We start from the raw sequence: 17360 nt of genomic DNA, 5'->3' as shown, positions 1-17360 counted from the left end.
CAATTTTAGGACCAGGCCATACCCAGGTCCCCCCTCTCCTCTCCAGCCTTTGCCTCAGGATAGAGTCTGGGTGGGCTGTTCAAGCGCTACTGCTGTTCTTCCAACAACTGCTGGCCGTCAGTGGCCTTTAAATTCCTTCAGAGAGGAAACCCAATGGAGACAGGAGGAGAGTACTGTTGAAGACAGCACCTGCTGCCATCCCCTCCACCCTCAGGGGAGGCCATGCCCTTGTGCCCCAACCTCTCCCCTAAGAAAACAAGCTCAAGTGGTTCAGTAGGATAGAAAATAGAGAGGGAAAGGATAGTTAGGAGGGAAGAAAATCGTGCAAAGAAAGAAAAAAAAAGTAGTGTAAAGAAGGAAGGAGGGTTAGAGGGCAGAGGAGAAGGGAGATTTGCTAGAAAGGGCCTACCTTTTAATTGGCATGTTATTATTATTTTAGAGACAGAGCAGGCATGTGCACGACTGGGGGCGGGGGTGCGGCGGGGAGGGGCAGAGAGAATCTTAAGCAGGCTCCATGCCCAGGGCGGAGTCTATCTTCTAAGATCATGATCGGAGCTGAAGTCAAGAGTCAGCCGCTCAGCCCACTGAGCCAGGCAGTAGCCCCTTAATTTGCAATTTAAAGAACAAAACTGTATCATAAGCACCATGCTACCAGGGACATTATTTCACATTATCCACGCATCGAGCCTCCTATCTAGTGACTATTATATTCTTGCTTCCTAATACGTGTGACAAATGTGCACAAGTGGTGTACACAGGTAGCACAGAAATCTGGAAACGGGGCTTCAAACCATCACAATAACATCCACCCTTTTACTAAAAGAATGGAAAGAGAACTTTGTAAATAAACTCTTTCAAGGCAAAAGACCTGAAGCCAAGAGAGTCAGGAGACGAGGACTGACTTTACACTTCCTGGTGACAGCCGTACATACCTCTCTTCCCTTCCTGGCAACTGAGACGGTAGTTGAGAAAATTCTGCGAAAACCAGAAGTGATCTTCATGGAGTACTGGTTACATCGTGCTTAATCCTTACCTTGGAGCAAGCTACACCAGTCCCCACTGCTTCTACTGCTTGAAATGTGGAAGAGATGAAATCCTTGGCAGGACTTCACTGCCTGCCTAAGTGTCTGGATATACATAAGGATTATAAAGATTTGCCAAAGGCAACAAAAATATCTTTAAAAAAGAAATCTCTAGAATTTCTTTAAATTAAGATTGAATCTAGTTTTAGAAATGGGGAAAAAGGAAAGACTATGCCAAGAAAAAAAAAAAAAAACTGCTGAGATAGTTTAGAATGGTGAACAGTTAAGAACTATCTAGCAATTTACTTATTTTCCCATCATGCCCTACCTTGTTCCAAAAAGAACCAAGTTGTCCAACTGTGGAATGGTTAAATAAACTAAGGTATACCTAAAGTTATCCAGTTATTATTTCGTGTTGGTACCACTGATGGAAGATGCTGTGTAGCCAGCACAGTTCCAAGTACAGGGTATATAGTAACCAAGTAAGATTCATGGAATTTATATATTGGCAAAAAAAAAAAATTCAAGCAATTTGTATGTTTAAACTATTATATATCTGTCTTCAACAGTGGCATACAGAAAACCAGCTCAACATTATGTTTCCATGGGAGCCAAGTAATTCCCTTCAACAGTCGAGAAGATCTGGATTGATGTTAAGTTCAGGTCTATGGATGGTTCACCACTTTTGAGTATTGAAACTGTAAATCAGATGCTTTATGGGTTCAAGAAGATGCTACATGATGAACTTTTGAAATACAAACCTCAGTACTGGGGACTCTCTATGAAATGATCAGGAGAGACCAAAAAAAAAAAAAAGTGTCATGCAAGTTTGGAAAACAGAGTTATCGTAGTTTGAAGTCATCAGACTTCACTTAAGAGAGAGTGTGGAATCTTTTCTGGGTCTGAAGGATGGATGGAAAGGATTCAGTAAAGAGAAAGGTGGAGAAGGGAAGAGAGGGCCCTGCAGGTGGGAAAGAACCACCTGTGCACAGATGAGGGAATATGCAAGTATGCTCAGGAAATAGCATTTAAGGGATCCCTGGGTGGCTCAGTGGTTTAGTGCCTCCCTTCCGCCCAGGGCATGATTCTGGAGTCCCGGGATCGAGTCCCACATCGGGCTCCCTGCATGCAGCCTGCTTCTCCCTCTGCCTGTGTCTCTGCCTCTCTCTCTGTGCCTCTAATGAATAAATAAAATAAAAATCTTAGTGAAAAAAAAAGGAAATAGCAAATAAGTCCAGTTGGGTCAATGGATAGCAAGGCTGAAATGAAAGGGCAGGTGGGGCCTGAGAGCTGAAAGGTAGATATCACATGCCAGGCTACGTAGTTTGGCCTAAAGCTGCAGAGCCCACAGAGAACCATGTGAAAGGGTTTTTGCATAAAAGCCACTTTAGGAAATATCGGCCTTGAGGAAGCAGTATGCATTGGACAGAGAGCTGGCTTTGGGGTTAGTCAACCATCTCCACCAGGGCAGCTGTGTACTCCTGGCACATACTCCTTAACCGGCATGCATTTCACTTTCCTCGCCTGCAAAGCGGGGACAAGTAATAGGTACGTCCTGCACCTGAGCGCAGCGGCCGGCTCACCGCTGGCCCAGAGCTGCCAACACGGCCAGGAACAGCAATTTCCCAGGAGCCCGTGAGAGCTGGAGCTGCAGAGCAAGACACTGAGCTTGAGGATGCCAGCCAGGAGCCTGCGGACCCAGGACAAGCTGGGCGAGTGCCGGGTCTGAGCAGGGAGGCAGAACCTTGAAAAGAAGGGTGGTGAGGGCGTGGGCAAGGGTGGGTGTTTTCAGGGACATCACTGGATGTAGCTGCGGCCAGACGAACAGGGTGGGAGGCTCAGGGAGCCTCTGAGGCCTCAGAGGTGGTGAGGACAGCGGCCCTGACAAACAGAGGGAAGCCTGGCAGCTGGAGGCCCTTCAGGGAGGAGACGGAGGCTGGTTTCAGATAGGCCAAGGCGGGGGCGCGCCGGAGAGCACTGACACACAGGCCCAACAGCAAGAGAGGCGCTGGGCATGCAGCCCAGGCTGGATGCAGAGCTGAGATTTAGAGAGTTTTCAGCCTTTTCGAGAGGAATATGGTGCATATGCTCCGGAGTCAGCCTGCCCACGCTTGGATCCCAGTTCCCTGCTGCTAAACTGTGTGAACTTGGGTCAGAGTGAGCTGATGTCCCTGCATCCAAGTGTTCTCATCTGTGAAATGGCTTTGAGAGGACTGATGGAGTTGCTGCATACAAGGCACCTAGACGAGTTCCTGTCCCCTGATGCCTATTAGCTGCTACTGCCCTCCCCATCCTCGCCGGCACCACTGCATCATCACAACAGAGACCTCCTGAGTTGAAACGATGAGCCTGCCTCTCATCTCCAAAGCACAGAGCACAGTCCCTAGAATCCAGTTGGCCTGGGTTGGCCCTCTAGCCCTGCCAAGGATTTGCGGTGTCACATGAGCTAGTTATTTGACCTATCTCGGTTTCCCTCTCTATAAAAAGAGGGTTCATAATTCCTGCTTCGTACTCCTGTGAAGATTTACATAAAACTGCATGCGGAAGTGCTCGTTCCATGTCTGGCCTGTAACGGGCCCCCAGTAAACTACAGTCACTATGACGGAGGTTGAAGGGAGAAGACCCCACCTGGATCCTCCCCACAACCAAGGAGAATCCAGTGCAACAGAGGGGGAGCAGTTGGAGACAAAAAGGAAACCCTGATGGGGCCTAAGGGAGATGTCTCATTAGAGAAGGTCCCACAGGGCAGCTGAGAGGATGAGGACTGAGAACCGAGTGGAAAGCAGGTGGCCTCTTCCTCCCAAGAACGCCTTTTCTGGAGGACAAACATCAAATGACAGGAAGGAGCTGGAGTCTCAGGGCGGAGAACAGAGTGAGTGAAAGAGGAGGCTGTTCCCTGAAGAAGGGGTAATTGTTGCACTAAATGCTGATGGAGACAGGAAGGCAGGGTGCAGGGCATGGGTGGTCAGGATGGGGGGAAGAAGGAACGAGCCACAGAGCATTCTGAAGCACACAGGGAGACAAAGTCTCCCTCACTCCCCCACCAGCTGGGGCCTTTCCTGGTGTCAAAGCCAATGTCTCTTCATCTTGGTCAGAAGAATGGATTTGGTCCCAGTGGAGGGTCTCAAATCTGCCCAGCACAGCAGGCAGCCAGGCTAAATGCCACAAGTGTGTCTGAGGCTGCAGGAGTCAGACGAGAGGCTGAACTGTCTAGAACCGCTGCTGAGGGGAGACGGTAGCATTTTAGGAAAGCGAGCTTCCCCTCTTCCTTCCCCGGCATGAGGTTCAGATACTTGAACGTCTGCATGTTTTGTGAATACGTTCAAGTCAAACCCTTTTAACGGAACAGCAGCTTTATGAATATCACATCCTGCCTACGATCATCTCTCCACATAAAGATGGAGTTTGGGATGTGGCAAGGGCCAAGCAAAATGCTGTCGACTTTGAGTTCACATACACGTAAATCAAAACAATATATATATATTTTTTAAACAGAACAATCTATTACATCATATTCCCATGTGTCCAATTCCAAGGTTGAAAAATAGAACCTTACATCTGAGGGATCCCTGGGTGGCTCAGCAGTTGAGCATCTTCAGCTCAGGTCGTGATCCCCAGGTCTTGGGATCGAGTCCTGCATCAGGCTCCCTGAATGGAGCCTGCTTCTCCTTCTGCCTGTGTCTCTGCCTCTCTCTGTCTCTCATGAATAAACAAATAAAATCTTTTTTTTTTTAAGAGAAAATAACCTTACACCTGAAACTGATATAAATTGTGTTATAAAAAATATCTCTATCTATATTTGTTTTGTTTTGCTTGGGATCAACATAAATTGCCCAATTTCAATTTTTCCAAGCAAGGACGTAAGCAAATACTTGCACCATCATTTCATTAAAGAACCTAATAAAAATAGGTTAGGCCCAGTATCTTCACCAAATCATTTAAAAAATTCAATCCGTTTATTAGCACTGTTAAGTACTTGCTGTGCTATCCTTGTTTTCTTAGTTTTGAATGTCGACTGACAACCATCTCATAGAATGGACACAGTCGGTGGCAGTTTGGACCAAAATGCTCAGGCCAATTATGAGGGAGTAGCAAAGTTTTTGGGAGAGTTAGAGGCTCAGAGATGGCAGAGTGAGGGCGTGGTGTGTAAGGTGAGAATATTTCATCGTGGACACGAGAAACAGGGAAGTGTGGACAGCAGGTGCCACATAACGGTGCTGCCTATCATGGGCTGTCAGGGGATATATGCTCGTTCAAGGGCAAGAGAAGGTAGCTGGAGGAGGGACCCCCGCAGCAGAGAGCGCTCTGGGGGCCCCCCTCGTGTCTGTGAGGTTGCCAGAGGGGTCTGGGGAGTGGGAGGCTCGTGAAGAAAGAAGGGAACAGGTGGAGAGGCGGGCGGGAGGGAGGAAGGGGGTGTGGGGCAGGGGGAAGCAGATCCAGCAGTTGTGAGGGTGAGGGGAATGCATTGGGAGGACCCCGAAGGGCTGGGAAGGGGGAGGGCCCGGCAGAGAGAAAGAAGAACAAGGACAGGTGGAGGCAGTCGGGGAGGGAGGCCGGGGCGGCCAGGGTGCAGCAGCCACAATTCACCCCTCCCGTTTCTGTTCTCCAGGCTTCCCCTGCGAGCCCACCTGCGGGGCCCAGGACTAACCTTCTGCACACCTGTCCATTTCTTCCGAGTCCTGTAACCAGGCTGCCACTTTGCTCTGGCCGGTGGTGCACGTCGCAGGGAGGCTGTTGCTGCAGGGCAGGGGGGACTGCCATGGAAAGCTGTTTGGTGGCACCTACGATGAACAAAAGGCAGGGGATGGATAAGCAGGGGGCAGTATATTTAAGGGATTTTTCCAGCCTTTTGGAGGGTATCCTCAAAGTGGCATCTAATAAGAGAGGAGGAAGAGGGCACACTCGAAATACGCAGGGAGCCTCTGGGCTGAACGCATCCGCACTCTCGAGCGCCACACAAGGAAGGGGACGACACTTCAGTTTCTGTTACAGCACATCCTCTGAAGGGCCTGCCAGCTCGAGAGGTTTAAATTGCACATGAGAAAATGCTCTGCATCACTTGCCATCAGGGAAATACAAATCAAAACCACAATGAGATCCCACCTCACACCAGTGAGAATGGGGAACATTAACAAGGCAGGAAACAACAAATGTAGGAGAGGATGTGGAGAAAGGGAACCCTCTTACACTGTTGGTGGGAATGTGAAATGGTGCAGCCACTCTGGAAAACTGTGTGGAGGTTCCTCAAAGAGTTAAAAATAGACCTGCCCTACGACCCAGCAATTGCACTGTTGGGGATTTACCCCAAAGATTCAGATGCAATGAAACGTCGGGACACCTGCACCCCGATGTTTCTATCAGCAATGGCCACAATAGCCAAACTGTGGAAGGAGCCTCGGTGTCCATTGAAAGATGAATGGATAAAGAAGATGTGGTTTATGTATACAATGGACTATTACTCAGCAATTAGAAACGACAAATACCCACCATTTTCTTCAACGTGGATGGAACTGGAGGGTATTATGCTGAGTGAAATAAGTCAATCGGAGAAGGACAAGCAGTGTATGTTCTCATTCATTTGGGGAATATAAATAATAGTGAAAGGGAATATAAAGGAAGGGAAAAGAAATGTTGGGAAATATCAGGAAGGGAGACAGAACATAAAGACTCCTAACTCGGGGAAACGAACTAGGGGTGGTGGAAGGGGAGGAGGGCGGGTGTTGGAGGGGAATGGGTGACGGGCACTGAGGTGGACACTTGACGGGATGAGCACTGGGTGTTTTTCTGTATGTTGGTAAATTGAACACCAATAAAAATTAATTAAAAAAATAAAAAAATAAAAAAATAATAAAAAAATCAATTGGAAAATAAATAAATAAATAAATAAATTGCCCAGCAAGAGGTATTTGACACGAGGTCCTTCCTGACTGCAACACTTTCCCCTCCTGCCTGAAGGCCTTTCCTTACCAAAGTGTCTCTGTTCCCTTACGATCAGCTCAAGGCCTCACCAGCCACATGGGATTCTTAAATACCTTGCCCACCATCAAGCAGCCTTGCAATGCTTTGAATGCCTACTCAAAATCGCAATACAGAAAAAGGCAGTCGCGGCACAGTATTATCATCGACAGCTGGTAGGCTTTCCGGGAAAGGGGTTTTATGTGAAATAAAGTTGCAGGAAGCAAGGAGATAATGCAGTGAGTTCAGCGAACACTTAGCTGAAAGAGCACAAAACTTACTTCTGAAAAAGCTGAAACAACTTTAGAAGTCCATATTTGACTTTCATATTCAATTACAATTGACCGTGTCTCTTCTAAATCATCACGAAGCAAATGATACACATTTTTAGCAAACCCAGACTTATTTATTATTACCCATGCAGGGCCACAAACCAGCTAGCGTTCAGGAGTCTCGTAATTTGATACTTAGAATGCAAGCCAAGGGATGAAAAGCTCTCTTCCCTCTTTATTGCATTTTGCTACATGTGATGGAAATCCTTCACCGAGTTCGATCTTCGAGGTGTGTCATTCGTAACTACGGCAACAGATCTATGAAAACCAGAGTTGATGGGGTTTCTTATGCCAAGGCAAACAGTGGGGAGGAACTGGTTTCAGTTCTCCATTCTCGGGTATCGCCCAAGTGATGAAAAGCATCTATCTTTTATCAATGGTCTATGCCAAAGATGCAGGCAGAAGCTGAAGTACCAAAGGATTAAACATATTTCATAAATATCCATCTGGGATATATTTCTTGTTTGGTTTGGATTAACCTTGGGATTTGTTCTATTCTGTGATGAGAACACCGGGGGCCCGGAGAAGCCTGAGGACGATTCTAGTCATCTTGCACTGGGCCAATCACTAAGTGCCTTACTTCCTACCCTCTGTCCTCCTGGTCCCTTCTTTTTCACTTCAGAACTGGTCAGGATTTAGGGTTAACGCAACACCCTGTTCCTAGGAGGAAGGTGTTGGTTAAACAATCCTTGGCAAGGCTACAACCAGAATGAAATAAGGATTTTCCTTGTGAAATACAATGGATGGGATTTAACAAAAATTACTTTAGGAACTTCCACTGAAATAGTAAATAGTGAACCCAGTGGTATTTCATTTAACCTTGCAGATTCCATGAGGTTTTTCCATACCGTGCTAAGGAAACTTGGATATATATACTACATAGATCCCCAAATAAGAAAACAGAGAAAAGCGGAATCTTCACTGAAAGGTTCTTAAACCCAACTCCTTATGGCAACCGGTTAGTCACAGATGTCTGTGTTCTCGATATCAGGTGCCAAGTGGGAGCCGCAACACCCCTGGGCACTGCAATGTGGCTATGGTTCGGAAAACTTAATTATCGAATCAAAGGCAGGGAGACCATCGTCTCCCTGCCTGTTGTCTTCACCTTGGTTTTTAGGAGGCAACAAACACCTCTAGCTTTTCAGCAACAGAAAAAAAATGACTGTCTTAATATGGCCCGAAGAACGTCAGCCTCCCTTAAGCCGGTACCTGGTCTAACGGGAAGGGCACGGATTTTGGAAACGGAAGGAGAAGGATTCAGATTCTGGCTCGGCTGTTTGATGGCCATGTCACTTCTGAAAACATCTTTTACTGTCTCTGAGTTTTGGCTATATTAAAGATTAGAGGTGACTACATGTCAAATGCTTAACACAGCGCTCAGTCATTCACACGACCTACTATGTATATTATGGTCACATTCTCCAGCCAATTTACCTTTACTTCATAGAGATAGTCAGTGGTCTCTCTCTGGGTCGTGTATATGTATATATTACAGCCCAAGGTGAGGAAACCTCAAACCCTTGTGGTCTTATTACCACCCAGGAAAATACCAATTTCTAGGTGCTGATTAGCCCAATGTTCACCAAACTTTCTAATAACCCTACACAGTCATATAAAAATTAGGATGTGGTCCATTCATAGAAAGCAAAAGCAACTGTTAATTCTCTTGGTGATCCACATTCCTACCAAATCTATACTTGTGATTAACTCTGATGCCAACATCACTGTCATCTTGAGGGTTAGTTTATAAAACAAACCTCTGCTTTCTGGTTTGTCAGTTGTGTGCCTACGTAACAGCAAATTTCTGGGCTGGTTTTCATATGATGAAGTCATACCTTCCCATCCACAACAGAAACATTAGCAGCTGGTGAGGATTCAGCTGTGGAGGTCGAAGGAAATATGTGAAAACTTGCATCTCTCGGCGATCTGACAATTTCATTCTGCCGATACAACCGATGATGGCGCAGTTTGGAGACCCATGCATCGAACCAGTCCTGGGATTTCACCTGAAAACGATGAACAGGAGGAGACGGTAATGGTGAAACCAATCTCTGCTTTACCACTGACCCAGACAAGTGAATTCCCCTGATAATGGCAGAGAAACTAGTGAAAAGTGACTTTACCTTCAAATGATAGATGTGCTCCTCTGTGTCAAGGTCTATTCTCCGAGCTTTCTTTTTAATTGACATGACCGAGAGTCCGACATCGATGCTTCCATGGACCTTCCCCTTTTGAATCTGAAGTCAGAAGACTAGTAAATAGGCTAGAAGGATATATGATTTGATGTGCTTCTGTACTGAAGTGAGTGTAATGTAATCTTTAATTTATCTATAGAAAAATGGGACAGCACACCTTCTTTACAAAGAGAAAATGGTCAAGATCCTCAAATCTGAGGACAGATGAAGTTGCTGTGACTTCACACCAATTTCAATAAACAAGACTATTCATTTCTCTCTCTCTCTCTCTCTCTCTCTCTCTCTTTTTAGTAATCTCTACACCCAATGTGGGGCTTGAACTCATGACCCTGAGAGCAAGAATCATGTGCTGTTCTAACCGGGCCAGTCAGCTGCCCCAAGACTATTCATTTCTTAGTCCTGTTTCTGGCATAATTTATAATGCTACTCTTCATAATTTTAGATTGCACAGCTTATATCCCCAAAAAAAGATGTTTAGTGGTTCCTAAAATAACTATGGTCCATCTTTGACCCACAACCCAGAACATCCCCCAAGTAATCAACTAGAAGACAGCTGCTAAGGCCGAACTGGGCAGCTGGGACTGCAAACACAGAGCAGCCCGTGCTTCCTCTGGTTGCCCTTGTCTGATCAAGGACACACAGCTGATTCATTGAAAGACATGGGGACGAAACGGAAACCTGAGTTATTTCCCTACACCGCAATGACAAGAAGGGTGGCATCTTCCAGTATTACATGCAAACAACTACTTCTTAACGAAAAGTAATTTGCAACGATGTTAGTGAGTTGAGATTCCCAAGATAAAAGGATGCACGAAACAGAAATGAAGTTCATAAGACAGGTTTTTAAAAAGATATAGATAAGAACAAGGGTTGCTTTCAATCTCAAAAAAAGCACATAAAGCACAAGTTACTGAGAGATGCAGAAAGAAAGTCTATTTGGGTTTTCTCTCCAAGACAGAAGGGGTCATTTTACAAGCGTATGACTTTTAGGTTTAACCTTCTGTTTTTAACAACAGACATCACAATCGTTAAATTAAATCTTCATGCTCCAGTTTGAGATTTTTTTTGCTAGCGTGAGCATAAGCATAAAAGACACCTTCCATGGAACATGGAAGTTTGGTAGCTTGTTACATCTTACAGGCACACAAATGCACAAAGCTGGTAACTATGTCACGAGGCTTGCACAACCGTGGTGTTTACTCACTTTACAACAATCTCTGAAACATGTCCTGTGTGCTACTTACATCAAGTGGTGCCTTTGAATACTTTAACATTCCATTATCCAGGACAAAAAAACGCTGCAAGAACCAAACAACCCCCAGTTACCGTGTGCATTTTGAATTATATAACACATTCAACAAGTGTGCGTCTAACGTTGCTTGGCATTTAGTCATCAACGTGTTTGATCATTTTAATATATCTGAATTCGGTGCACCTGGCCATCGTCAGTCATGTGAAATGGTAAGGAAATCTGAGCTTGAATTCCATTCTATCAGCCACCTCGGGTTCTTTTACACACAATCCAGTGGGAATGCAATCTTTCACCAGGGTCTTCCTTGGAGGGAGTGGGGCTGGAGAGGTGGGACCTCAGGGCCTACAGTCAGGACCTTCTGAATGAACCACCCTGGGGTGTTCTTCAAAGTGAACAATGAGAATAGCTCAGTGATTCTGTGAGGAGCTTCTCTAACAGCGAATTTTTCACTCTGGATATAAAATCCAGGAAACTGCATTTCCCTGAATACCATGGAAAATTCCTGAGAATGCTCAAGTCTGTTACAGACGTCAGTGAACTGGATCTATGAGTAATAAATTACCTGGAAAGTTTAAGAAGGGGCTTTAGCAATATACTTGCATCTCCACTTAGCTTTCGTTTCACTATTAGTAAAGGAGATTGAAAATTTCTGAATTACATTAAAGGAAAAACAAAACAAAACAAAAATCAGAGATTTTTGATCATTTTTGTCTCCTCCGAGATACTCTGGGTCCAGTCCAAATGAATCTAGCCATCATTGCTCCAAAACACTCAGGAACCCTCTGCTGATTTCCTTTCCATGGGCGATTCACCAGAGAACAAACAGCTCTCAGGACCTAGTCAAACAACAGAATCCAGTGCCCTCCTGTAGTCTCTACAGATGCAAAGTCTTTCTGTTGCTGGAAATTACTCTGTTGGGAAGGGAAGGTTTTATGGAACACTTAGCTGCTGAGGTGGCAGGCGGTCCGGCCTGGGTATACTCTGTGCAGAACTCACAAAGGCCATGAAAAGTCCTTTGATGTAAGTTCTAGGGGTAAGTAAGCACGGGAAGATAGCTGAAAAACACTTGATTACTCAATCCCCCATGACTCGGGGAATCAAATATGCTGATAAACATCTGATGGTGTTAGAGACTGGGAGAAAAGGCAATACAAGTGGGAACCTCCCATTAATTTACGTAGGAAAATGCTGAAAGGCATGGCCCAGAAAGAGTGGCTGCTGAGCCATAGCCAGTTTTGCTGAGATGTGGACCTGAGAATGTGATTCATTTAATATTGGTTTCTTTGACTTCTTTCCATTTCTACCTATCAAAGAACATTAGCAGGGATAATCTATTGTGTGATCCTGGGGGAAGAGATTAGCAAAGCCACTGATTCGAGGAATTGCAAAGTGGTGAGCCCAGAATGAAAAGCAAAAGGTGATTCCAGGAAGGACTGTGGCCAATTGGCCAAAATCCAAGGAAGAACAGGGTGGAGGGAAATTCTTAGTATTGGTATAAGATTATGGGTTCAGGAGCGACTAAGGATGCTTCTAAGTGAGAAGCAACATTAGTCAGAAGCCTCTTGGGCCTGTTTCTATTTCACCCTCAAAGACTGGGGAGTGGGCAACATTTCCTGTCTGTTAATTTTAAGTCTTTGCCTTCAATTGCAAAAAAATATATTTCCTAAGGATGCTATAATAATCCGTATGTCCCTGCTTTGGGCCACTGGACATCCACCACCTAGCTAGCCATTTGGGCCAACAGATCCATCTGCTCTGAGATGAAATCCATCGGCAAATGTGTCAAGGAGATGACCCGTTCTTCCAGTGATTTCACAGAAGATACTGGTGGTCTATCAAAGGGCTTATATTAAAAATGGAGAACAATCTTCTCCTCGTTAGCATAACAGTGTTCTTGTTACTCAGGTAATTGCAACAGTGTAGTACAAAATATTTTCTCCATAATTAAAATTCCAAGATGGAGTAAGGATGTGGGTCAGGGGGAAGAAAAATAAACCCACACTTTAAAGCACAGTAAAAACAGACTTCCGAGATCAGTGATTTTGCATCAGTAAGTCTGCACTGGTAACAATAACTCCAACCAAGACTTTATCCCAAGGACTTAAATAGAAATTGGTGTATGAGGATGTTCATCACAACCTCATAATAGTAAAAAAAATCAGATATATCCTACATGTCCAGCAACGGGGAATTGGTTCAATAATGGTGGGATATATAATAGAAATGGAATATATGCAATGCACTCAAAATGCATTTTTGCATATGGAACATATGCAATGCATTCAAAAACATCTTATTTCAGAGAATATTTAATAAGCACATATTCATATCATTATTTTTTAACATTCACATGATTTTAAATGAAAAAAGCAGAGTAAGCAACGTGTATAAGCTGAATTTTAAATATCACGTAAAATATGTTTTCCCTGCATACAGACATTACAGATCTCAGACTTAAACAGGTATAACAGGTTGAAGCCCACATGGTTTAAAAAAATAAAAAGGCTTTGAAAATTAGTTTTACACATGCAACCACGATTCCCACCTAATGACACCAAACAAGGTCCTCACTATGATGAAGATGATCTGAAGATGAATACGATGAAAATGGTACCTTGTGCCAGCCTTTTAAAGGCCATTTTCTTTTCTTTAGCATGAAGCCTTCATGTTTGTCTGGTCTCTGGACATTGGTTTGGCCTATTTTCAGTCCTTCTATAATTTCCCAGCTGTCAGCTTCCTGAGAGAAAAGAAGAAAAACAAATCACATGTTTTTCAGTGTTTGAGGACCTAGTCAAACAAAGCAGCCTCTTAAGTAGAAGCTGCTTTTGAAGCAACACGGGACACACCAGAAGCATGAACCACATTCTGGGGCAAATTCTAACATCAGACACAGCGGCGTGCTTACACGTGACGTTAAAATGGGTTTCCAGGTAGACTTGGAGGCTACAGGTCCCTCGGAGGTGGGACTTTGGGGCAGAATGGAGTTTTGATCCCATGTACTCAGAAGGTTTAAAATGCATTTTTTCAGATGGTGCATCTCTGGGCACAAAGGCACTTTAACATTTTAAAGCAAGGCTATTTCGATGACAAATGTTCAATTAGCGTGCGGAGCCCCGGCCTTCTGAGCGGCTCATCACCTGCTAACCTGAAGGCAGTGCTGCGGGCTGCACACGTCTCGGAGTGCGCGGGGAAAATGCCCTGATTGCCACACGATACCCAGAAGCCCATGCTTTTTGAAGAAGACACCCATCCCGAGAAACACACGCCCTTGGGAGCCCACAGAAAGAGCCAGAAATCTGGGATTTTGGCTCTGACTTCAAGGCCAGAAATCTGGGATTCTAGAGGCCATACTATCACCCTCCTCTGTTTAAATCAAACCAAATCGTGGTTTCCTCTTTCCATGTTCTAATGGTGTCTAAAGTTTTTAATGAGTTGTCAACATTTAAAAGTCACAAGATTTCAGATGTAGAAAAATCTAAATGTCGAGTGTTTCGTTAAAGTCTGTAAGATTTGGCAGCACTGGGCCTGCCCTGAGCGGAGGGGGCCCAGAAGGCTTTGGTTTGTCACAGTCTCCCTTGGGCCTGCTTCCAGGTCAGACACCTGGCCCCCCTTGGCAACATCCGGGGTTTTCAAATCCCTGGACCCGGTGACTCCCGAGGGCCTACGCCACTCTAAAGTAACCGCTGACCTAGCCAACACTCATATTCTAGATCTCAGGCATGGGATGCAATTAAGTAGCAGAGCCAGAAGCAACAAGGTCACATCCCATGCACAACCCCCACAACCCTGCCCATGGTGCAGGGAAGGTGCATCGGCTTCAGAAAACCGGATGCAGCTCCCCAGAGGAGGGCAGGCCTCTCTGCAGCACGGCCCATCCCAAATGGGCTTGGGAAAGTGCCTTCCAAGGAGGTACATTCTATCAGGAATCATCCTTCAATCGCGGAACACAGGCTCCAACAGGACTGGCTCAAGAGGCACAGATACTAAAATCAGTTGCTGATGCTGGCTGGCCCTGGGGACGGGCAGGGAGAGGCAAACGTATTTACCCTCCGTCCCCCCTCTCCTCTTTCCCTCCTTCCATCCTACAAGCTGCTTGCCCTACGACCAAGTCACATCTATGGTTAAGCCCAAGTATATATTAATGGGGGTGTGGTTTTTCACTGTAAATTATGTTTCTAGGAGATGCAACCGAACACTGCTTCATTCAAGAATACTAAGCCTAAGAGATACTCGTGGCTTATGGAAAGCCCTCTAAGCCAACATCGTGCCCCTGTCCTCCCAAATCCAACTCTAAATGCTCCCCCCATCGGACAAGGAAAACTGATCTGAGAACAGTGTCATTTCTTTATCGACTTGGTTATCCCTGAGGGGTCCCCAGTGAATGAACTATTTACAGAAACATACCTACTGGTAGTCACTTAACGACATTAAGGACCCTCTGCAATATCTCTAAATGTTCCCCTTACAAACAGCCCAAGAACTGATTTTATATTTGAAGATAATACTGTCAGAAACTGTGACTGAGCTGGTCAAAACTGTTAATTAGATACACTAATTTTTTTTAGAAAAGCACTTGTGAGCATGCACGAGAGAAAGAGAGAGAGAGAGAGAGAGAGAGAGAGAGAGAGAGACATGAACAGCAGGGGGAGAAAAGGGAAAAGGAGAGGGAAAAAAAGGGAAAGGGAGAGAAAGAATTGCAAGCAGGCTCCATGCCCCACACAGAGCCCAACATGGGGCTCAATCTTACAACCCTGAGGTCATGACCTGAGCCAAAATCAAGAGCTGGATGCTTACCTGACTGAGCCACTCAGGTGCCCCTAGATACAGTAATTAAAAAAAAAATGTTTCTGATAAGACAATTTCAGGCTGTATATCATGTTTTTTTGGACAATGCAAAGCAGATGGCATTCTTGTCAGGAGCACAAAGTGGTGTGCTCTAGTATTCCCATTTTAAAATACTGAACTGTGGGGGCATATGGGTGGCTCAGTGGTTGAGTGTCTGCTTTTAGCTTAGGTCATGATCCTGGGGTCATGGGATCGAGTCCTGCATCGGGCTCCTGCAGGGGGCCTGCTTCTCCCTCTGCCTGTGTCTCTGACTCTTTCCTCTGTGTCTCTCATCAATCAATAAATAAAATCTTTTTTAAAAAGGGCAGCCCAGGGCAGCATGGGTGGCTCAGTGGTTGAGCGCCGCCTTCAGCCCAGGCATGATCCTGGAGACCTGGGATCGAGTCCCACGTCAGGCTCCCTGCATGGAGCCTGCTTCTCCCTCTGCCTGTGTCTCTGCCTCTCTCTCTCTCTCTCTCTCTCTCTGTCTCTCATGAATAAATAAATAAAATCTTCTTTTTTAATGGTGAACTGCAATTCAACAAGTAAGCATCACTTATGAATTATGTTAGAATAATCAAAGAAAACACTAGGTTCTACTATCACCTGAAAAGTAGGTAAATTTTTCATAAAAATGGATTTCTTTTTTTTTAATAATAAATTTATTTTTTATTGGTGTTCAATTTACCAACATACAGAATAACATCCAGTGCTCATCCTGTCAAGTGCCCCCCTCAGTGCCCGTCATCATATCAGCAAGAGAAAAACCAAGAACCATATGATCCTCTCATTAGATGCAGAGAAAGCATTTGACAAAATACAGCATCCATTCCTGATCAAAACTCTTCAGAGTGTAGGGATAGAGGGAACTTTCCTCGACATCTTAAAAGCCATCTACGAAAAGCCCACAGCAAATATAATTCTCAATGGGGAAGCACTGGGAGCCTTTCCCCTAAGATCAGGAAGAAGACAGGGATGTCCACTCGCACCACTGCTGTTCAACATAGTTCTGGAAGTCCTCGCCTCAGCAATCAGACAACAAAAAGACATTAAAGGCATTCAAATTGGCAAAGAAGAAGTCAAACTCTCCCTCTTCGCCGATGACATGATACTCTACATAGAAAACCCAGAAGCCTCCACCCCAAGATTGCTAGAACTCATATAGCAATTTGGCAGTGTGGCAGGATACAAAATCAATGCCCAGAAGTCAGTGGCATTTCTATACACTAACAATGAGACTGAAGAAAGAGAAATTAAGGAGTCAATCCCATTTACAATTGCACCCAAAAGCATAAGATACCTAGGAATAAACCTAACCAAAGAGGTAAAGGATCTATACCCTAAAAACTATAGAACACTTCTGAAAGAAATTGAGGAAGACACAAAGAGATGGAAAAATATTCCATGCTCATGGATTGGCAGAATTAATATTGTGAAAATGCCAATGTTACCCAGGGCAATTTACACGTTTAACGCAATCCCTATCAAAATAACATGGACTTTCCTCAGAGAGTAAGAACAAATTATTTTAAGATTTTGTGGAATCAGAAAAGACCCCGAATAGCCAGGGGAATTTTAAAAAAGAAAACCATAGCTGGGGGCATCACAATGCCAGATTTCAGGTTGTACTACAAAGCTGTGGTCATCAAGACAGTGTGGTACTCGCACAAAAACAGACACATAGATCAATGGAACACAATAGAGAACCCAGAAGTGGCCCCTGAACTTTATGGTCAACTAAAAATGGATTTCTATACTGAATTCTTTTTAAAAATTTGAT

General features: G+C 44.8%; 1 protein-coding gene across 9 annotated transcripts in view; it reads right to left on the bottom strand.

Moving 5' to 3' along the window:
• OSBPL6 (oxysterol binding protein like 6) overlaps positions 1 to 17360 on the bottom strand; it is a 114313-nt gene that overhangs the window by 45918 nt on the left and 51035 nt on the right. For 8 of the 9 annotated variants that reach the window (XM_041722010.1, XM_041722011.1, XM_041722015.1 and 5 more), the window contains exons 4-8: positions 13371 to 13493; positions 10749 to 10802; positions 9433 to 9546; positions 9145 to 9315; positions 5671 to 5803 (exon numbers count right to left, since the gene is read on the bottom strand). In XM_041722010.1, the coding sequence (XP_041577944.1) occupies positions 5671 to 5803; positions 9145 to 9315; positions 9433 to 9546; positions 10749 to 10802; positions 13371 to 13493 (595 nt within the window). The remainder of the gene's footprint in view (positions 1 to 5670; positions 5804 to 9144; positions 9316 to 9432; positions 9547 to 10748; positions 10803 to 13370; positions 13494 to 17360) is intronic. The other variant, XM_041722012.1, reaches the window with a different exon arrangement.

The sequence above is a fragment of the Vulpes lagopus genome, chromosome 11 (assembly GCF_018345385.1).
Source record: "Vulpes lagopus strain Blue_001 chromosome 11, ASM1834538v1, whole genome shotgun sequence".
Classification (NCBI taxonomy): domain Eukaryota; kingdom Metazoa; phylum Chordata; class Mammalia; order Carnivora; family Canidae; genus Vulpes; species Vulpes lagopus.
This window is presented reverse-complemented; position numbering and strand designations above follow the sequence as displayed.